We start from the raw sequence: 22,975 nt of genomic DNA, 5'->3' as shown, positions 1-22,975 counted from the left end.
GGCTCAGCGGGCTGAGATGGTCAGCTACTTCCTGGCCATGATGCTGTCCCACTGGAATGAGACCCTCTGGCTCTTCACCATCAGCAGCATTTCCCTTCAGCCTTCGCCCAAAGCCCCATACCAGGAGGTTGAAGTAGACCCAAGTCAGAATTTCTGCCCCCCTCCGACCCACACAAAAAGACTGGCCCAGGGGCTGTAGTTTGAGGACCCCTGATTTAGTGCAATATAAAAAACAGAAATAATTTTTCTGCAGACCACCAGTTGGTGACTGCTGACCTGGATGATTTAGAATCTCCATAGACATTCTCCCGTTTGTGGCAGCTTCTCAAATATTGGAATACTGCTATCATGTGTCCCCCCGCCCCTCCAGTCCTTCTTTTCTCTAGATCGCTGGACCTGGTGACCGACCTCAGATTGGATCCTGCGTTGTTGTGTCTCCTACTGTGATTCCTTGGATCCTGACTTGAAAAGCAGAATTATGATACCTGTGCAAACAAAAGAAGGAGAGAAGAAAGAGAAGAAACTGGGGGAGGAAGGAGGGAGGGAAGAGGAGAGGGTAGTAAAGAGGGAAAGAGGGAGGGAAAGAAAGAGAGAAGGAGTGTTGAAAGGAAGGAAGGAAGGAGGGAGGAAAGGAGGGAGATTAAGAGAAAAGAAAGGAGGAGGGAAAGAGGAAGGGAAGGAATGTGAGGAGGGGGGATCGAGGGAGGGAAAGGAGGGGGAAGGAAAGGAGGAAAGGAGAAAAGAAAGGAGGGAAGGCAGGGGAGAAGGAAGTAAGGGGGGAGGGAAGAAAAGGGTATGGAAAAGAAAGAAATGAGGGAAGAGAAGAGGGAGGGAAGGAATAAGATACCTAACCTTTGATGTTTATATGATTTGATAGTATGGGAATATCTCGAAATGTAGTTGTATTGTTTTTTACAAGTTATGGATGTTGTATTTTCGTTTTACCAATAAAATCTTATTAAAAAAAAAAAAAAGCAAACGAGCAGTTTTCAGTGGGGGATTAGCTAAGTCACTTGGAGATCAGCCGGCCTGTCTGGACCCATCCTCAAAGAGAACTGAAAAGAATTAATTTACAGAGAAAAGCAGCTATAGAGACCATTGGAAAACTGCTGGGTCTGCCAAGCAAAGATAGCCCATGGGGGTAATTCAGTAGAGAAAGGGGACCTAAAAAAAAAAATCAAAGTTATTTGAAAGTTCATGACTAACAGAATTGAAAGGGACCGGCTAGGTCATCTAGTCAAATCCCCGGCTCAAACAGGAGACCCTAACATTTCTGACAAATGGCTGTCCAGTCTCTTCTTGAAAGCCTCTGGTGATGAAGCTCCCACAACTTCCGAAGGCAACTTCTGTTCCACTGATTGATTGTTCTCACTCAGAACAGAACAGAAAATTTCTTCTTATTTCCAGCTTGAATCTCTCCTTGTTCAGTTTCCATCCATTATTCCTTGTCCGGCCTTCAGGTGCTTTGGAAAATAGCTTGACCCCCTCCTCTTTATGGCAGTCCCTCAAATATTGGAACACTGCAGTCATGTCTCCCTGGATCCTTCTCTTCACTAGACTAGCCATGCCCAATTCCTGCAACTGTTCTTTATGTTTTAGACTCCAGTCCCCTAATCATCCTGCTTGCTCTTCTCTGCACTTTTTCTAGAGTCTCAACATCTTTTCTATAGTGTGGTGACCAAAACTACAGTACTCTAGGTGTGGTTTTATAGGCTTTATAGAGTGGTATTAGTACCTCACATGATCTTGACTGTATCCCTGTGTTAATGCAATTTAGGATTGCATTGTCTTTTTTGGCTGCCGCCGCATACTGTTAGCTCATATTTAGAATAGAGTAATAAGAGTTGGAAGGGATCTTGGAGGTCTTCTAGTCCAACCCTGCCTAGACAGGAAATGTTACACCATTTCAGACAAATGGCTATCCAACATCTTCTTAAAAACTTCCAGTGTTGGGGCATTCACAACTTCTGAAGGCAATGAGTTCCACTGATTAATTGTTCTAACTGTCAGGAAATTTCTCCTCAGTTCTAGGTTGCTTCTCTCCTTGATTAGTTTCCACCTATTGCTTCTTGTTCTGCCCTCAGGTGCCTTGGAGAATAGCTTGACTCCCTCTTCTTTGTGGCAACCCCTGAGATATTGGAAGACTGCTATCATATCTCCCCTAGTCCTTCTTTTCCTCAAACTAGACCTACTCAGTTCCTGCAATTTAATTCCACTAAGACTCCAAGGTTCCTCTCAACAGTTACTGCTATTAAGCCTGGTTTCACCCAATTTATAGGTGTCCTTTTGGTTTTTCTTGCCTAAGTGTAAGACTTTACTTTTCTCCACATTGAAATTCATTTTGTTAGATGGGGCCGAGTGTTCAGGTTAGTTGTTAGTGTTAGTTCACCCTTTCCAGTTTGTGGCATAGTTGTGGTAAGTTTCCAACTACTTTACACTTTACAAGGAATGGCCAAAGGAAGCCAACTACCTCAACCAAGAAGGTCATTTAATTAGTTATTTATTTTTTACAATGTATAGGCTGCCCATCTTATTTCATGGTAACTCTGGGCGGCTTCGTCATAAAAAATAAATAAAAGCTATATAAAGTAAAAACATAAGTAGTATAAAATCCAGAACATGGCTTGTGGCAACCTAAGAATCAGGTTTTTATTGCAAGAAGAGTGTGTCCGAGTCCTTCCCTGCCCAGCGCAAAACGGATGGCAGGCCTTGCCCCACAATCTCAGGGACCTCCAGGCCTGGGTGTGAAGATAAACACCAGCATGGGATGAGACTCAGAGGAAGCTGGGAACACAAAGGTGCCAAAAAGGCAACTGAAGGGATTAGGTGGCTGGAGCTGCTCCCAAACAGGAAAGACTCCAGCCGTTAAGATCTTAGATGACAATGACAGATGACAAGAGGCCTGACTCAAAAATAAAAGCAAGTATGACCTAGATGAGAGAGAGAGAGAGAGAGAAGAAAGTGGGTGTGAGAGAGAAACAGGAGAGAGAAAAATGTGTGTGTGTGTGTGAGACAGAGAAAATGTGAGAAAAAGAGAAAACAAGATTGTGTGCGTGAAAGAAAAAGAGCAAGAGAGAGAGAACAGACAGAAAAAGACATTGTGTGTAAAAGAAAGAGAGAGAAAGGAAGAGAAAGCACAAGAGAGATGGAGAAAGCGAGAGAGAGAGAAAAAAACCGAGAAAATGAGAAAGGAAGAGAGAAAGCCAGAGGAGAGAGAGAAAAGAAAGAAAGGGAAAGCAAGCAAGAAAAAATGAGAAAGGAAGAGGAAAAGAAAGTGTGTGAGATTAAAAGAAAGAAAATGTGAGTGAGAAAAAGAGAAAACAAGATTGTGTGTATGTGTGAGAGAAAACGTGAGAAAGAAAGAGGGAGAGAGAAAGCAAGAGAAAACACAAGAGATATAAAGCAAGGGAGAGAGAAAGAAAGAGAAAAAGGAGAAAAAGAAAGAGAAAGCACAAGAGAGAGATAAAGCAAGAGAGAGGGGAAGAGAAAGAAAAATAGAAAGAAAAAGACAGAGAAGCACAAGAGAAAGGAAGCAAGAGGGAAAATGAGAAAGGAAGAGAGAAATAAAGTATGTGTGAGAGAAAAAGGAAGAAAATGTGAGTGAGAAAAAGAGAAACGATTGTATTTGTGTGTGAGAGAGAAAATGTATGTGGGAGAGAAAGAGAGAGGAAGAGACAGAGAAAGGAAGAGAGAAAAGAAAGTATCTGTGAGAGAGAAAGAGAAGAGGAAGAAAATATGAGAGAGAAAAAGAGAAACCATTGTGTTTGTGTGTGAGAGAAAGAGAGAGCGAGAGAAAGCAAGGAGAGAGAGAAAAGAAAGTATATCTGAGAGAAAGAAAAAATGTGAGAAAAAGAGAAACGATTGTATTTATGTGTGAGAGAGAAAATGTATGCATGCATGAAAGAAAGAAAGAAAGGAAGAGAGAGAGAAACGACCGCCGGATTCTTCCACCCAAACTCCATGACCAAAGGAACCGCCTTTTGGCCCACCTTGGGGACAACATCGGGGCCGGCCACCCCCAGGCCAGCTGTGAAAAGCGGCCCACCTTCCTCCCCCTGCCGCCTCCAGCCGTGCAGAGCCCCCCCTCAGCCTCAGGGAAAGCGAAGGCCGCGAGGCCTGCCCAAAGCCCAACCATCCCCGCGGTGTGTTGTGTGTGTGAGGCGGCGGGGGGTCCCGGGCGCGGCGGTTGTGGCTGTTGCGGCGGCCTCTCCTCACGCAGGGGAGGAGCCGGGAGAGGAGGAGGCGGAGGCGGAGGCGGCGCCGGCTGTGGCCGGAGTTTGCGCGCTGGGGCGGCGGGCGGTCGGGCGGCGCTGGCAGCCGGTGCGAGGCGAAGGGGACGAGGAGGCCGGGCCATGGCGGCGCCGGAGACCAAGATCATCTACCACCTGGACGACCAGGAGACGCCTTACCTGGTCAAGCTGCCGCTGCCGGCCGAGCGGGTCACGCTGGGCGACTTCAAGGCGCTGCTCAACCGGCCCAACTACAAGTTCTACTTCAAGTCCATGGACGATGATTTCGGGTGAGAGCCCGCAGCCTCGGGGGGGGGGGGGGAGAATGATGGGCCTTGGAGTCCCGCCGCATGGGAGCAGTAACCCCTCCCCATCCTTCCCGCGTCCTTTCCACCCACCCCGATCTTAACCCGCCCCCAGCACTATCTTGCAACACCCCCCCTCCCATTCCCCACCCCCCCCACGCCTTCTCCCCCTTCGGATTGCAACTCCCATCCTCCCCGGCCCGGGCGCCGAACGGCCTCGCTGGCGCCGCGTTGCCCGGGCGGCGTTGGCTTTCGCTGCGCCTTTGGCCGGGGTGGTGGTGGAGAAGGGAACACAAAGCCAGCCCCGGGCTTTACCCGCGCCTAACCCGCTCGTGGCTTTGGCCAGGCTGACTTCGGCTGCCTGGTTGACTGGAGCCGATCGACGCGGGTCGGGAGCTTTGGGGGACGGGTGGTTTTGGGGGAGACCCTGTGTAGGGAAACCCTCTCCAGGTTGGCCTGGGTGAGATATGGGCCGTTGTCCTTTTTTTTTTCATCCTGCCCCCAACCCCCGTTTGAGGGGGGGGGGAGTCCTTGGTGGTCTCTGATCTTGCTTGTTTTCTTGCAGACGTTTCGTGACCCACACTAAATAACATCATCAGTGTTAGGAGGGAGGAGGAGGAAGGGGAGGAAGGGGGGCAGGAGAAAGGGGGGGGGGCTGTGGGGTCCTTGATATTTTCTGGGCTTGGTTGTTTTCTTGAAAACATTTCATTACCCAACTAGGTAACATCATCAGTGCTGGAAGAGAGTGTGATTTGCAGGGAGGGAAAGGAAGAGGGAAAGGGGAGGCTTGTGGGGTCCTTGCTATTTTCTGGGCTTGGTTGTTTTCTTGCGGACGTTTCATTACCCAACTAGGCAACATCATCTGTGATAGAATGGAGTGGAGGAGGAGGAGGATTTGGCGCTCTCTGAGCTTAGTTGTTTTCTTGCAGGCGTTTCATTACCCAACTGGGTAACATCATCAGTGCTGGAAGAGAGTGGGGTTTGCAGGGAGGAGGAGGAAAAGGAAGAGGAAGGGGAGGACTGTGGGGTCCTTGGTGCTCTCTGAGCTTAGTTGTTTTCTTGCAGACGTTTCATGACCCAAACTAGGTAACAACATCAGTGCTGAGATTGGGGTTTAGAGAGAGGAAGAGGGAGAGGACTGTGGTGTCCTTGGTGTTTTCTGAACTTGCTTGCTTTCTTGAAGACCTTTTATGACCCAGACTAGTAACTTGGATTCATGAAACATCTTCAAGAAAACAACATAAGAAGAGAGAGCAGCAAGGACCAGCCCTCATTCCAACCCCAAGCTATAAATATTCTCATTTATCCCAATAAAATCTGCAAAGGCCAACTTCTTCGGCTCCTTCGAAGGAGGAATCCCATGTCCATCCTCTTCCCCATGGGAGAAATCAAAATTTTCCCCTCCGGAGCATAGAGCCAGTTCCACTGCAGCTCAACTCAACTTCAGCAACTCAATTTTCTTCCTGGATTTATTCGTCGATTTTGATTCCCCCTAATTTCTTTTGAGGTGTGGTCTGTAACCACTTCACCTGTGGGGGATTGCTACCCAATAGGTTGTACTTTAAGCTACTTGAGCAGTCTGGGTTGAAATAAGACGCGCAGGCCCAGAAATCTTGTTGTTAGTTGCGACGTCGTGTCCGAACCATTGCGGCCCCATGGACAATGTTCCTCCAGGCCTTCCTGTCCTCTACCATCCTCTGGAGTCCATTTAAGCTCATGCCGACTGCTTCGGTGACTCATCCAGCCACCTCCTTCTCTGTCGTCCCCTTCTTTTGCTCTCCATCGTTCCCAGCATGAGGCTCTTCTCCAGGGAGTTCTTCCTTCTCCTTAGGTGGCCAAAGGATTTGAGTTTCCTCTCCAGGATCCGGCTTTCTAAGGAGCAGTCAGGGTTGATCTCCTCTAGGACTGACCGGTTGGATGGCCTTGCAGTCCAAGGGACTCAATGCAGGAGTCTTCTCCAGCACCAGAGTTCAAAGGCCTCCTTTCTTTGGCGCTCAGCCTTCCTTATGGTCCAACCTTCACAGCCATCCATTGCAAGTGGGAAAACCATAACCAGAAATCTTAGCCCAGGTTTAACCCGAGGCACCGAGCTTTACATCATGATGATCCCTGTGGCTGGACTGCTCATTATCCCAATTAAGATGGCAGCGTTCCTGCCGTTTATAAAAGCTAGGCCGTAATTGGCAGTTCCAAGGTCCCAGCTTTAATTGGGATAGAGTCTGGAAAAACGTCCTGTCTGAACTTCAAGAGCAGATCCGTGTTGACTGGAGCGTTATCGTTTATAAAAGAAATAACTTGTGGAAAGTTGGATGTTTCCCCCTGTTTCTCAATTGGACCGCTAACACGTTAGCAACTAAATTGAATAGATATGTCTCCAGCATCCATTACAGGTAGTCCTTTATGGTTTGCAACCATTTTTTAAAATTGGGTGTTCAAAGTTACAACCGCATTGAACAAAAGGGACATAGAATTGGTCTTCGCATGGACATTTTATTGTAAGCCGCCCTGAGTCTTCCGAGAGTGGGTGGCATACAAAACTAATTAATAATAATAATAATAATAATAATAATAATAATAATAATAATAATAATAATAATAATAGTATTATCCTGATATAGTCCCATGATCCAAATTCAAGTGCTCAGCAACTAGCATGTATTTATGAGAGTTGCAGGGTTCTGGGATCACAGGATCACCGTTTGGGATCTTCCTAGCCGGCTTCCAACAAGCAGAGTCAAAGGAAGAGTTCAGATTCACTTAATGGCCATGTAAGGCGCTTGAGAACTGTCACGATTTGCTTAACAGCTGTGGCAAAAAAAGATGGCAAAACCGGGAACGACTCACTGAATAACCGCTTTGCTTAGCAACGGGAATTCTGATCCGATTGTGGTTTTAAGTGGAGGATTACCTGACTTACATCCCATTCATTTAGCGACTGTTTGAAGTTAACAATAGCATGGAACATAGCGACCGTTTTTCACGTGTAAAAACCATTGCAGAAATCCCCATGGTCCAAGTTCAGATGCTTGGCAGCTGACTCATATTTACGATGGCTGCGGTTGTCCCGAGGTCATGGGATCCCTTTTTCTGCGACCTTCTGACAAGCAAAGTCGACGGGGAACCAGTCACTTAACAACGGTGTTACACTAACTTAACAATGGCAGTGATTCACTTAACAACGGTGGCGAGCGGGGCCGGAAAAAAACGGGGCAAAGCTCACTTGACAACCATCTTGCTCAGCCACAGAAATGTTCGGCTCAGTTCTGGTTGTAAGTCGAGGACTACCTGGATTGCATTGGAAGATTGGGGATTTGCCGCTCCTCCCCAACCCCAAATTCTACTAAGACTTGCACTCAAGTTTAATTCTCCAGGATTCTCAATGCTTTAGAACGGGGGTCCCCAAACTTGGCAACTTTTAAGAATCCTGGGAATTGAAGTCCACAAGTCTTAAAGTTGCCAAGTTTGAAGATCTCTGCTTCAGAATCTAACTAAATCCCATCCTGAGGTTTTTACAAAGTCCACAATTCACAGTTTCTGAAGATCTGCTTCAGATCAAGCGGTTTGGCCCATGGCGCGGGTTAATGGAGAAAAGATGCTCCTTTAAGATGGTGAAACCCTTCAGGGCAGAGGGGATTATAGTAGCCAGACGCAGTTGCACTCCTGGGCTTTGCTGCTGCTGGCCAAGAGGGATCTTGGTTTGTTTTCCTGCCCTATGGAAACCAGAGGGGCTTCCCTTTGTCAAAGCCATCCGATCCCATCCTGCAGTTTTTTTGTACGGTTGTCTAGTGACTGATCTTCCCAACAATAATGTGGTCTTTCCCCCCAAACAAATAATCCAAAACGATGAATGCTGATTGTTTTTGGATCCCGTTGGATGCCTGTGCAGAGTTCAGGAGAGTTTGAATGCCAACTTCGTAATCTTCCAGAAAAATGGGGGAAGGATGAGTCTTTGATCAGTCCGGAGTCTGGGTAGGATCCTGCCATAGACTCACATTTCTCCTCCTCCTCCTCCTCTTCACTGTTGTAACTGCTTGGCTGGAAAATACTTTTGGTGGAACTCAATCTCTTCTCAACAAATGGTTTCCCAAAATAGCCCTTTTGTCCCTTGCTAGTTCAGAGTTCAGCTGGTGGGGTAGGACCAGCCTAGGAAGTTTTGATGCCTGGGGCACACAAGGAGGCCCCCTTTGTCTCGCTGACTCCCTACCTCGTGGTTGTTTAAAGGCAAAGGCTCCCCTCACATATATGCACTAGTCATTCCCGACTCTAGGGAGCATTGCTCATCTCCTTTTCAAAGCCGAGAAGCCGGCGCTGTCCGAAGACGTCTCCGTGGTCATGTGGCTGGCATGACTCAATGCCGAAGGTGCGCGGGACGCTGTTCCCTTCCTACCAAAGGTGGTCCCTAGTTTTCTACTTGCATTTTTATGTGATTTCGAACTGCTAGGTTGGCAGAAGCTGGGACAAGTAGCGGGAGGTCACTCCGTTATGCGGCGCTAGGGATTCGAACCACCGAACTGCTGAACATTCGGATTGACAAGCTCAGCGTCTTAGCCACTGAGCCACTGCGGCCCTGTCGTGGTTGTTTAGCCTCCTCCAGCTTATTGGAGATGAAGTACAGATAGGCCTGAATGTACAATAGTTCATTTACTGACCGTCTGAATTTACAGCGGGGCTGAAAAAAGTGACTTATGACTGTTTTTCATGCTTAACGACCGTTGCAGCATCCCCACGGCCACATGATCAAACTTCACACACTTGGCGACTGACTCATATTTATGACGGTTGCCAGTGTCCCACGTGAATCCCCTTTTGCAACCTTCTCACCAGCAAAGTCATTGGGGAAGCCAATGTTCACTTAAGGACTGTGTTACTAAGGTAACAACTGCAGCGATTCACTTAACAGTTGTGGCAGGACAGGCTGCAAAATGGGACAAAATTCATTTAACGTCTCGCTTAGCAACCGAAATTTTGGGCTCGGTAGCTGTGGTCGTAAGGCTACCTGTAGATCTGGCCTGAATAATCTTCAGACTGTTTTTCTTTTTCACCATTTGAAGGCTGAACTATTTGCTCGTAACAAGGTGATGCACGGAGTTCAGATGAGTAAAAGCTACTTTAGGTAGTATACCTAGGGATCCCTCCAATTTTTCCCACAATAATCCTAGGAGGTAGATTCTGTAGCTATGGGTGGATTAGAACTAGAGCAGGAGTTAGCAACCTTAAATACTCAAAGATCCACAAAGGTCGTAACCGGAACACCCCCCCCCCCCAGTTCAATTCTGGAGCCGACCGGAAGTCCAGTTCCCCCACCATAGAGTCTCCTCCTAGCACGGTGTCCTTTTTCCTCTACCTGTCCTAACCGAAAGCCCTATCAATTGTGGAGCTGATCGGAAAACCCGCCCCTTGCCATAGAGTCTTCTCCTGGCATGCCCTGCTTCCCCCACAAAAAACGGAAGCTCTTTCAAAATTGTGGTGCTGACCGGCGACAGGGAGCCACAGCAGAGGGATGAAAGAGCCACATGCGGCTCCAGAGCTGCAAATTGCTGACTTTCGAACTAGCGTCTCCTTGGTGCTGGTTCAGTACAATTGTGGCTCTTGTGTTGCATATTAGCACAACCTCCCCCCCAAAAAAATTGAAAGATGTAAAAGAAATGATTTTAAAAGTGCTAGTCGTTGTTCAGTCACTAAGTTGTGTCTGACTCTTTGAGACTCATACATTGTAGTACTCCACGTCCCCCTAGGTTTGCCCATATTCATGTTCATTGTGTGTTGATGACACCACCTATCCATCTCATCCTCTGCCGTCCCCTTCTCCTTCTGCCTTCCATCTTTCCCCACATTTTCCAATTTCTTTTCCAAGGAGGGCCCTCTTCTCATTTGGTGGCCAAAATATTTCAGCTTCAGGATCTGTCCTTCTAAAGCAGGGCTCTCCAACCTTGGCAGCTTTAAGACTTGTGGACTTCGACCCCCAGAATTTTCTCAAGAGTCTTATCCAACACCCCCCAAAATGCCACAGATATAATTTGAAAGTTTGTAGGGATGATTAAGACAATCCAACCGGTCAGTCCTAGAGGAGATCAACCCTGGCTGCTCTTTAGAAGGCCAGATCCTGAAGAGGAAACTCAAATACTTTGGCCACCTAAAGAGAAGGAAGGACTCCCTGGAGAAGAGCCTCATGCTGGGAATGATGGAGAGCAATAGAAGAAGGACGGCAGAGAAAGAGGTGGCTGGATGGAGTCCCTGAGGCAGTCACCGTAGGCTGAAATGGACTCCAGAGGATGGTAGAGGACAGGAAGGCCTGGAGGAATGTTGTCCATGGGGGTCGCGATGGGTCGGACACGACTTTGCAACTAACAACAACAGGGATGATTAAAATCGTTGTGCCTCTCACGATTATAGACGCTTGGCAACTGGTTCATATTTATGATATAAGCAAAGTCAATGGAGAAACCAGATTCACATAACAACCGTGTTAGTAACTTAACCGTTGCAGTGATTCACTTAACAACTGTGGCCAGAAAGGTTGCAAAATGGAGCCAAACTCACATAGCAAAATGTTTTCCTTAGCCACAGAAATGTTAGTCTCCATTATGGACATAAGTCAATGGCTATCTGTATTTATCTACCAAATTTAGACCTCGGCCTCGTTCATATCCAAGGGACTCTTTGTTATCAAATTATATCTGCCTTAGTGCTTATCATATTTCCTATGCATATAACTGGAATAGCATCCCCTTGTTTTGTTACCGAGGAAATAATCTGAAATCACATGAAGCCAAAGTCTGAGATAACATTGGAATTCTTCTTCAGTCTGTGCCAGTGATGGCAAACCTTTTGGGCTTGGCTTTTCAGAAATTCAAAAAATGCCTACCTTGACTGTGTTGGCATCCCTCCCCCCCCCCTCACACACACAATCTTTTTTCTCTCTGTTCTCTCTCTGACACACTGTCTTTCTCACCCACAGTCTCTTTTCTCTCCCGCCCTCCCTCTTTTTTCTTTCTCTGCTCCCGCTCTCTTACTTTCTCTCTCCCCCCCCTCTCTCACACACAATCTCTTTTTCTCTCTGTTCTCTCTCTCACACACTTTCTCTCTTTCTCACTCTCAGTCTCTTTCTCTTTTTTCGTATACATTTTCTCTCCCTCCCTCTTTTTTCTGTCTCTGCTCCCTCTCTCTTGCTTTCTCTCTTCCCCCCTCTCTCTCACACACAATCTCTTTTTCTCTCTGTTCTCTCTCACACACAATCTCTTTTTCTCTCTGTTCTCTCTCTCACACACTTTCTCTCTTTCTCACTCTCAGTCTCTTTCTCTTTTTTCGTATACATTTTCTCTCCCTCCCTCTTTTTTCTGTCTCTGCTCCCTCTCTCTTGCTTTCTCTCTTCCCCCCTCTCTCTCACACACAATCTCTTTTTTTCTCTGTTATTTCTCTCACACACTTTCTTTCTCACCCATAGTCTCTTTCTCTTTTTTCTTATACATTTTCTCTCCCTCCCTCCCTCCCTCTTTTTTCTGTCTCTGCTCCCTCTCTCTTGCTTTCTCTCTTCCCCCCTCTCTCTCACACACAATCTCTTTTTTTCTCTGTTATTTCTCTCACACTCTTTCTCACCCATAGTATCTTTCTCTTTTTTCGTATACATTTTCTCTCCCTCCCTCTTTTTTCTGTCTCTGCTCCCTCTCTCTTGCTTTCTCTCTTCCCCCTCTCTCACACACAATCTCTTTTTCTCTCTGTTATCTCTCTCACACACTTTCTTTCTCACCCATAGTCTCTTTCTCTTTTTTCTTATACATTTTCCCTCCCTCCCTCTCTCTTTTTTCTGTCTCTGCTCCCTCTCTCTTGCTCTCTCGCTCGCTCTCCCTCCTCCCCCCACAAAGGCCTGGGAGGTCAGTAAGCCATCCATAGCCTATTTCCTATTTAGGATTCACTTTCAAAACGAGTATTTTGTCGGAGTCCTTATTGATTCTTTCTTCCCTCTGCTTTTGTTCTTGGTGATGGTATTAAAATTACTTGGAGGTTCTGGAGATGGAAAAGAGAGACCTTCCAGCTAGATTTCATGAGGAAGCACAACGTGAGGAATTAGACTGGAAGAAAGAAAACCTGATATTTTGGATATCTTTCTATGGGTGTCTGTGGAGATTCTCTGTCAACCAGGTCACAGTTGTCCCAAAGCTGCTTTTCCAAAAAGCAGCCGGACTTCTTTTTCCTTGAAAACATTTCGCTTCTCATCCAAGAAGCTTCTTCTGTTCTGATTGAATGGTGGGGAATGGAAAGGCTTATATTCTTGGCAGATCACTCCAAATCCGTCCATTCCCTCCCCATTCAGTCAGAACGGATGAAGCTTTTTGGAGGAGAAGTGAAACGTTTTCATGAAAACAAAGCAAACCCAGAAAGTCCAGATGCCTTTTGGAAAAGCACCTTTGGAATGCCTTTCTATGAGCTTTCATGGGGATCCAAGTCTGTTGGTCTTGATGGCATTCCTCTGCGGGGATTGTAGGACGGGTGGGAAATGAGGGCCCTTTTATGATTTGTGGACTTCAACTCCCAGAATTCCTGAGCCAGCATGGCTGGCTCAGGAATTCTGGGAATTGAAGTCCACAAGTTATGAAGGAACCATCATTCCCCACCTAGGAGATTAATGGTCTTGTACCATCGGCTAGCTACTCGGAGACAAGATAGGCCAGGGTCCCATCTGAGTGAACATTACTGTATTTTTCGGAGTATAAGATGCACCTTTTTCCCTCAAAAAAGAGGCTGGAAATCTGGGTGCATCTTATACACTGAATACAATATTTTTTTTGCCTCCAGAAACCCTGCCCCCTTTACAAAAATGGCCGTGCATAACCTTTAGGAGGCTTTCAGAGTGCTCCTGGGGGCTGGGGAAGGCAGAAATGAGCAAAAAACGGGTTGTTTTTTGCTCAATTTTGCCCCCCCCCCAGTCCCGAAGAGCACTCTATAAGCCTCCTAAAGGCTATGCATGCCGTTTTTTGGGGGGGGAAATGGCCTGTTTTTTGCTTGTTTTGGGGTCCCCCCCCCAAGGAGCACTCTACAAGCTTCCTAAAGGCTATTCATGCCCCTTTTTTGGAAAAAAAAAACGGGCCCGTTTTCACAAAAAACGGACCGTCTTGGGGAGGTTTGCGGAGTAAAAAACATTTTTTTTAAAAAAATTGCCTCTTGGTGTGTCTTATATTCTGAAAAATACGGTACTGGGTTTAGCTAGTCTAAGGAAAAGAAGAATCAGGGGCGAAATGATAGCGGTATTTCAGTATTTGATGGGCTGCCACAAAGAAGAGGGGGTCAAATTGTTGTCCAAAGCATGCGAGGGCAGGACAAGAAACGATGGATGGAAACTAATCAAGGAGAGAAGCAACCTGGAATTAAGGAGAAAATTCCTAACAGTGGGGACAATTAATCAGCGGAACAGCTTGCCACCAGAAATCGTGGGCGCTCCATCACTGGGGTTTTTGAAGAAGAGACTCCTGTAGGTTCTCCTGCTTGAGCAGGGGGTTGGACTAGAAGACCTCCACGATCCCCTCCAGTTCAATTCTAATTATTTACTCCAGCTAACAGATCAATGGCAAGAGATTGAGAGTTCCTGTCCAAAATAGCTAAATAGGATTTAGACCGTAAGAGTGGAGAGCTTCAAGGAAGGAAGTGTTGCAACCAAACTCATTCAGCCATCAGTTCCACTATCTGCCAGGGAGCCGTGGCTCAGACAACACGCTAAATGATAATAATGTTTGTTTGGTTTGGGGCTTCAGCATATTGTGTAAACTCTTCCATGGGTGGGTTAGCCATCCTTAATTTCTGGCTCGCCCTATTGTGTGGCCACCCGCTGGTTGTGTAATTTATTTAGCAAACCATTGGTAAAACAAACAATAGCTTAGAGTGCTTTACAAGCCAGATATCAGAGGAATGAGGATAATAGAAAGGAGCGCAGAGGTCAAATGTGCCAACTCAAATTTTGGGGAAGAAGGATGGGAGAAAAGCTATGCAAAAAAATACAGGTAGTCCTCAACTTACGATCATTCATTTAGCGACCGTTCGATGTTAACCGCACTGGGAAAAGTGTCTTATGGCCATTTTCACACTTACGACCGTTTCAGCATCCCCGTGATCAAAAATTCAGACCCTTGGCAACTGGCTCATATTAATGACAGGCGCAGTGTCCCTGGGTCACGTGATCCCCTTTTGCGACCTTCTGGCAAGCAAAATCGGTGGGATTAAGCGAGATTCACTTAATAACCGTGTGGCTGACTTACACAACGGCAGTGATTCCCTGAACAACTGTGGAAAGTAAGAAAGGTCACAACATGGCGCAAAACTCAGCCGCGGAAATTTGGGGCTGCGTTGTGTTCGTAATCTGAGGACTACCTGTACGCATACCATAAAATTTTGTGGAAATAAAATAATATTCATTGTCTGAATTTTGTTTGATAAAATAAGCTTCGTTTGGGAGACTTTGTCTTCTTCCAATGACATGCAGTGGGAAAACTAGGTCAGGGATGTCAAACTTGGGGCCCGCGGGCTGGATTTGGGCCAACGGATGCTTAAATCTGGCTCACGGTGACAGCCTGGAAATAGCAAAGGACCGGCTCGCGGTGCCTCTGGCAGCCAAAACGGGGCAAGGGTGGGCCACGCCCCCCTGGCACCCTGTTTTAGGTTGGGCGGACTCCTGTAACACCCTGCCGGCCAAAACAGGGCAATGCATGCCCCGTTTGGGCCAGCAAAGTGGTGGAGGCCATCCAGGCTGAAAATGGGGTGTGGTGGGAGACTGCATGCGACCCCCCCCCCCATGCCCTGTTTTGGCCGGCAGGGTGCTGCAGGAGACATCAGTCCCATCTCCCGACCAGCCCGCGAAAGAGAACCGCAACGCTGATCCGGCCCTCGAAGAAACCCAGTTTTGACATCCCTGCTCTAAATAATTAAAGGTAAAGTTTCCCCTCGCCAAATATGTGCTAGTTGTTCCCGATTCTAGGGAGCGGTGCTCATCTCCATTTCAATAATTAAATAATTATTGCTCTCAATAATCAGCCTGCTGTAATTCTTAAGGATTTCAATTTTTTTCTGTTCAACTTCCATCCATTTCTCTGTCACTTTTTGATTTTTGGCTCAAGCTGCCAAATTTCTGCGTTGCAGCGACCTCCATTTTGACTCTGGATTCTGGCTGGCCCTCACAAGAAGCCCTTGTTTGTTCTTTTGGAAGCGTCCATTCCCCCCCCCCCCTTACAATTCCCCCTCCTCTAAAGCAAACACCAGTAAGATAGAGCAGTGGGAGAGCTTCTCGCCTAATCCAGGTTTCCCCTGACTGGAAGTAGTGTGTACTTTTTAATTCCAAGCCGAATCGAATCAAAAGCTCTCCTTAGCCGGTGCCTGGCAGTTGCAATCCCAACTGCTACTCTGAGGATACAACAGAGGCCTCTTAATTATCACTCCCTTTTCCTCCCAGGGGTTCATGCAGGGGTGGGAATCTACCGGTTCGGACCAGTTTGGGTAAACTGGTAGCTTCGACTATCAGTTGGGAGTGAACTGGTTCGCTCTGATGATGAAGTGGGCCTGTCCGCCTGCCCCTACGCTTCACTCACCTATATCTTTTCAGCGGACTCGCTCGGCAGAGCGAATTGCCGCGCCTCAGCTGTTTTCCTCCCCAGCAGTAATGCAAAAGGTACTTTTTCTCAAAACTGCGCACAGCGTGCGTCAGGCATGTGTGCGAGCAAAGTGAGTGATAGCGTGCGAAGCGCGTCATCGCCGAACCGGTTGTTAAACCGGTAGGATCCACTACCGGGATCATGGCTGCCTTTTTTAAGTGGACAGGTTTGGGAGCCAAGCAAGGGAGACTGGAATTCCCAGGGCTGCTTATTTTTTTGGCAGCCGTCTCTCGCGCAGGGGAAGAGACATTGACGGGGATAAAACAATCTGCTTGATTTATTTCCATTGTGCGAGATTGGTTTGAAATCCGTGCCAGAATTATTCCCACCACCATCACCTTCCTAGCAGAGAAGGTTTCTAACGAAAGGCTTGGATCTCTCGCTCAATGAGCTGCAGCTTTTTCAAACGCTGGCTGGTGTGACGCGCCCTCCATTTCTCCCTCAGCTTTACCGGCTGCCAGCCGTGGGGTGTTCCAAGTTGGCATTTCGGTTTGCTGACGACGGTTGGCGGGAGCTGCTTGGGCTGTTCTGGGCTGGCTAGAGAGAGCAGCACCGTTGCGAGACCCGGGTGTACAATACGGCTTGCTTTCTTTGCTAATTTTTCCCTTGTTGCACATTTGGCGGATCGGCAGGCCTGCCTTGCCTTGCCTTGAGCAAAGCTGTAGTGACGTGGTCCTCCACCCATTTTGCTGCCAACAGGCTCAGTCAGGGAACAAGGAAAGTGCCGTCCTTAGATTAGTTTGGCGCCTGTCATGCCTCTCAAAAGGAATTAGCTGGGTTTTTTGTGCAGGCCTGTTATGTCACTGCCCCAATTCTTTAAAGCAGGGGTGGGGAACGGAGGGCCTTTTTATGACTGGTGGACTTCAACTCCCAGAATTCCTGAGCCAGCCATGGCAAGCCTTTGTGGATTCCCTGTGACTGGCTCAGGAGATGACTGGATACTTTTAAAATACTGCTAGCTGATAACTCGGCGTTGGCCGGGTATTTATTTATAGGGGGGAAATGTCCAGACCAAATGTAATTTCTAATGTTGGACTTTCCCCCTTACCAGAGGGAGCCTCCTTGTGGAGTACCGTGAAGCCATTACCAAGGCAACTCTACTGCGCTGTACAGTAGAAGCCATTTTACGGCAGTACAGTAGAAGCCATTTTAAGGCACAACAGGATGTATCTTAACAGAACACACACACACTGAGGGGTTTTAGGGGTGTCTTACCTCCACAATATTTGTTTGCAGAGAATAAGTCATCTGTATACCAAGTTTGGTTGAAATTGCTCCAGGCATTCCAGAGTTATGCTGGAAAACAAACAAACACACACACACACATTGGTGCAAGGGTTAAGATATCAGGCTTGAAATCGAGAACATGAGTTCTAATCCTGTCTTAGGCACAAAGCCAACTGAGTGTCCTTGGGCCAGTCACTTTCTCCCAGCCCTCGGAAGAAAACAATGGCAGACCACTTCTGAAAAACCTTGCCCAGAAAACTTCAGGGGTTCGTCCATGCCGTCTCTGAGAATTCAACCTGATTGAATGGAAGAACAATTAAAGAAATAAATTAAAAATCATTACTGTGATTTTTTTTTTTTTGCCCTGAGTAATTTCTTGGCAGAAGTTACCTCATTAATTTAACTTGGAGGGAAGAAACCTGTAGATCAGCCTTCCCCAGTCTGCTGCCTTCCAAATGTGTTGATGCTAAAAACCATTATCCTCAGCCAGCATAATTGAAATAAATGGCGGTTTAGGGACCAAATGGAACTTGGCTGGAAAAAGAGAGCAAGGGTGGCAATCCTTTTGGTTGGCCAGACGTGGCGTTTTGGGGAAGCCCAAGGGTGGTAGAGATTTCGAGTAACCTGGCCATGTTCTTTTTCCTTCCCTGAGGTGAAAGGGGAGAAATTAAGCACCTGAATTGATCACCTGGTTGGCAGCACCTAGACAGCTGGCCTGAAAAGCATAGCTTGCTTCTCCAGACCTACTGTATTTCAAGACAGAGAATAACAGAATAACAGAGTTGGAAGGGAGCTTAGAGGTCTTCTAGTCCAACCCTCTGCTTAAGCAGGAGATCCTATATCCGGGATGGCAAACCTATGGCACGCGTGCCGAAGGGCAAAAAACAGCCCTAAGAGCAAACTGGAAGTCACTTCCAGTATGCTCGTAAGGTGGTGTTTAGTCCTCCAGAGGTTTCAGGAAACCTCCTGAAGGTCCTGGAAACCTCTGGAGGGCTTAAACTGACCCTACCAGCAAACTGGAAGTCTGTTCCCAAACTTCCTGTTTGCCCATAGGGCCATTTTTTTCCCGCTCCAGAGACTTCAAGGAAACTCCTGAAGCCTCCAGAGGGCCTCCGGAGGAGGTAGGGGAGGGTCTTTTCACCCTCCCCAGGCTCCTATAAAGCCTCTGGAAGCTCCTCACCAGGCGCGAGGCGTTGCCCTGTCAGCTGGCCAGCTGGCCCCATTTTTCGCCATACCCAGGCTCCAGAGGCTTTATAGGAGCCTGGGGAGGGTGAAAAGAGACTCCCCTACCTCCTCCGGAGGCCCTCCGGAGGCTTCAGGAGTTTCCCTGAAGTTTCTGGAGCGCAAAAAAACGGCCCTTTGTGCAAACAGGAAGTTTGAGAACAGACTTCCGGTTTGCTCATAGGGTCAGTTTAAGCCCTCCAGAGGTTTCAGGGACCTTCAGGAGGTTCCCTGAAACCTCCAGAGGACTAAACACCACCTTACGAGCAAAATGGGTCCTTTTAGGTCCCCGAAGCCTCCGGAGGGCTTAAACCGACCCTACAAGCAAACCGGAAGTGACTTCCAGTTTGCTCGTAGGGTCATTTTTTGCCCTTCGGAGGCTTCAGGGAAGCCTCCTGAAGGTCCCTGAAGCCTCCGGAGGGCCTCCAGGGGGGCGGGGGATGCTGTTGTCGCCCTCCCCAGGCTCCTATAAAGCCTCTGGAGCCTGGGGAGGGCGAAAAAAGCATGGAAAAATAAGAGGGGGAGCACCTCTCATGCATGCATGTGCACGGGGGTTCACACATTGCATTATGGGTGCGGCACGCCCATGCACGACCCCCCTGCGCTCCCCCCCAATGGCACGCGAGCCAAAAAAGGTTCGTTATCGCTGTCCTATACCATTTTAGCCAAATGGCTATCCAACCTCTTCTTAAAAACCTCTAGTGATGGAGCATCCATAATTTCTGAACGCAAGTTGTTCCACTTTGTGAGGATTGAGCCTGGGAGTTTCCTTATGCAGAGTTTTTAAATTTTGGTTTACAGTTATTTAATCGACATCGTTTTTTTCATAATCCTATTTCCTGGAGTGTAAAGATACACAGGTAGAAACATAGGTATGGGTAGTCCTTGATTTACGAGCACAATTCAACCCGGAATTTCTGTTGCTGAGCGAGGCAGTGGTTCAGTGAATTTTGCCCCATTTGAGGCTCAATTGTGGTCGTAAATCAAGGACTATCTGTACCACTGTGAGTTTACATAAAGAGGGAGAAATGTGCTTTCCCAGGTCAACAGCGTGCAAAGATGGTATTTGTGTCTGTATATTTTTTATTTCCGTCTCTGTTTTGTGTCCGGGGTGGGATTGTCTGAAATTTAGTCTCACCTTCTTTTGGGTAAACAAAGGTGGTCCTCAACTTAAAATCAGAACTGAGCCTGAAGCGAGATATTTTTGCCCCTCTTGGCCACCGTTGTTAAGTGAATCACTGCACTTGTTACATCGGCGACACAGTTGTGAACTGAGTCTGACTTCCCCATCGACTTTGCCTGACAGAAGGTCACAAAAGGGGATCACGTGACCCACCAGGACATTGTGACAGTCATAAATAGGAGTCAGTTGCCAAGCACACGAATTTTAATCACGGGGATGCTTTCACAGTCATAAGTGCGAAAAACGTTCATAAGTCCCCTTTTTTCAGCCCTGTTGCAACTTTGAACGGTCACTAAACAGACGGTTGTAAGTTGAGGACTACCTGTACAGTGAATGCTAGGAGAATGAGAGAACGTTGTATGTTTAGCTTTGAGAAGAGGCTGTTGAAGGCATATACAGTAGGTAAAGGTAAAGGTTCCCCTCACACATATGTGCTAGTTGTTCCTGACTCTAGGGGGTGGTGCTCATCTCCATTTCAAAGCCGAAGAGCCAGCGCTGTCCAAAGATGTCTCCGTGGTCATGTGACCAGCATGACTAAATGCTGACGGTGCACGGGATGCTGTTAACTTCCCACCAAAGGTGGTTCCTATTTCCCTACTCTCATTTTTACGTGCTTTCGAACTGCTAGGTTGGCAGAAGCTGGGACAAATAACGGGAGGTCACTCTGTTACGCGGCGCCTGGGATTCGAACCGCCGAACCACCGACCTTTCTGATCGACAAGCTCAGTGTCTTAGTCCCTTTGAAGGCATATAGGATAGCTCTATTCCAGGACTTTAAAAGATGCCAAAAATGGGATCTGTATCATCTCAGAGTACAAAATGGATTTCAGAATGGATTGTGGTAGAATATTTTGAGCAACGGCAAGAACCGGTCAACATTGGAATCAGTGGATCACTGAGAACTTGAGATCCCATTGGTTGGGGTACTCAACACAACACAACAAATCAACACAAGCCTGATATTAGAGATATTTTAATTTGATTTCCTGCAACGAATAGGGAAGAATGATTCAAAAGCCTAATGGTAATCTTCCAACACCGTGACACTGTAATTATTTTTTTTTCTAACCCAGTGCAGTAGCTGTCTTGCTCCATGAAATATAACTACTGCTGGCAGATGTTTTGCAGAGAGCCTGTTCCCAGGGTTTGTAACACAGAGATCGGGTTAAACCTGAGGCTGTAGAGCTGCAGATAGACCGTCTGTTGACATTCTCCTTTGTGGTGTAATGAAATGGCTGCCTTCCAGATCCAGGCTCAACCCCAGAGCTGAATACAGTATTTTTGGTATTTTTTTTTGGTATTTATTGGACATTTATAGGCCGCCCTTTTCCCTGAGGGGACTCAGGGCGGCTTACAATCAAAAAGGAAAGGGAGTGTAAGACAATACAAAAAGAAGTGTGAGCAAAAGTAAATTAAACAGTAAAACTCAACATTCACTCAGCATTCGGGAGGGGCGAAAGTAAACTTATCCCCAGGCCTGACGGGCTAGCCAGTTCTTGAGGGCTGTGCGGAAGGCCTGGACGGTGGTGAGGGTACGAATCTCCACGGGGAGATTGTTCCATAGTGTCGGAGCCACAACAGAGAAGGCTCTCCTCTGAGTAGTCGCCAGTCGGCACTGACTGGCGGATGGAGTACGGAGGAGGCCAACTCTATGCGATCTGATGGGACGCAGGGAGGTAATTGGCAGAAGGCGGTCTCTCAAATAGCCAGATCCACTACCATGGAGCGCTTTATAGGTGGTGAGTAGGACCTTGAAGTGCACCCGGAGATCGACAGGTAGCCAGTGCAGCTCACGGAGGATCAGTGTTATGTGGGCGAACCGTGGTGCGCCCACGATCACTCGCGCGGCCGCATTCTGGACTAGCTGAAGTCTCCGGATGCTCTTCAAGGGCATCCCCATGTAGAGCACATTACAGTATTCCAGCCTGGAGATCACAAGGGCTCGAGTGACTGTTGTGAGGGCCTCCCGATTCAGGTAGGGCCGCAACTGGCGCACCAGGCGAACCTGGGCGAATGCCCCCCTGGTCACAGCTGAGAGATGGTGGTCAAAAGTCAACTGTGGATCCAGGAGGACTCCCAAGTTGCGGGCCCTTTCTGAGGGGTGTAAGTTTTGTCCCCCCAGCCTGAGTGATGGTATGTTGGTCAAATTTTTGGGAGGGAAACACAACAGCCACTCGGTCTTGTCTGGGTTGAGTATCAGCTTGTTTGCTCTCATCCAGTCTTTAACGGCTTCTAGACCCCGGTTCATCACGTCCACCGCTTCATTGAGTTGGCACGGGGCGGACAGATACAACTGTGTATCGTCCGCATATTGGTGGTATTTTATCCCGTGCCTTCGGATGATCTCGCCCAGCGGTTTCATGTAAATGTTAAATAGTAGGGGGGATAGGACCGACCCCTGCGGCACCCCATAAGTTAGGCGCCTCAGGGACGATCTCTGCCCCCCCACCAACACCGACTGCGACCTGTCCGAGAGATAGGAGGAGAACCACTGCAAAACAGTGCCGCCCACCCCTATTTCCCGCAGTCGTCGCAGAAGGATACCATGGTCGATGGTATCGAAAGCCGCTGAGAGGTCCAGGAGAACTAGGATGGAAGCATGGCCTCCATCCCTAGCTCTCCAGAGATCATCGGTCAATGCGACCAAAGCGGTTTCTGTGCTGTAACCGGGTCTGAAGCCAGACTGGAAGGGGTCAAGATAGTTAGCTTCCTCCAAGGTACGCTGAAGCTGGAGAGCCACCACCTTCTCAACAACCTTCCCTACAAAGGGGAGGTTGGAGACTGGACGATAGTTATTAAGAACAGCTGGATCCAAGGACGGTTTCTTCAGGAGGGGTCTTACCACCGCTGTCTTGAGCGCGGTGGGAAAGTACCCCTCCCGAAGAGAGGCGGTAACAACCGCCTGGATCCAGCCTCGTGTCACCTCACTGCTGTTGGCAACCAGCCAGGAGGGACACGGGTCCAGTATGCAGGTGGAGGCACTCACAGCTCGCATAGCCTTGTCCACATCCCCAGAGGCAACTTCCTGAAACTCAACCCAGAGATGGTTTGCCAAGTCTTCTCCTTGTGTCTCGGCTGGATCTACTGGGGTGGAGTCCAGGTCCGCTCGAAACCGGGCAACTTTGTCCGCCAAGAACTGGACATACTCCTCAGCCTTACCCTGTAGGGGGTCCCCCG

The 22,975-nt window shown here is 47.8% G+C and overlaps 1 protein-coding gene across 4 annotated transcripts in view; it reads left to right on the top strand.

Moving 5' to 3' along the window:
- The first annotated feature begins 4,286 nt into the window (after window positions 1-4,286).
- Window positions 4,287-22,975, top strand: part of DVL3 (dishevelled segment polarity protein 3) — an 82,348-nt gene continuing 63,659 nt past the window's right edge. For all 4 annotated transcript variants that reach the window (XM_032225448.1, XM_032225449.1, XM_032225446.1 and 1 more), the window contains exon 1: window positions 4,287-4,519. In XM_032225448.1, the coding sequence (XP_032081339.1) occupies window positions 4,353-4,519 (167 nt within the window). In that variant the 5' untranslated portion in view covers window positions 4,287-4,352. The remainder of the gene's footprint in view (window positions 4,520-22,975) is intronic.

Source organism: Thamnophis elegans, chromosome 10, assembly GCF_009769535.1.
Source record: "Thamnophis elegans isolate rThaEle1 chromosome 10, rThaEle1.pri, whole genome shotgun sequence".
Classification (NCBI taxonomy): Eukaryota; Metazoa; Chordata; class Lepidosauria; order Squamata; family Colubridae; genus Thamnophis; species Thamnophis elegans.
The sequence above is the reverse complement of the archived record's forward strand: the minus strand, read 5'-3'. Positions and strand labels throughout refer to the sequence as shown.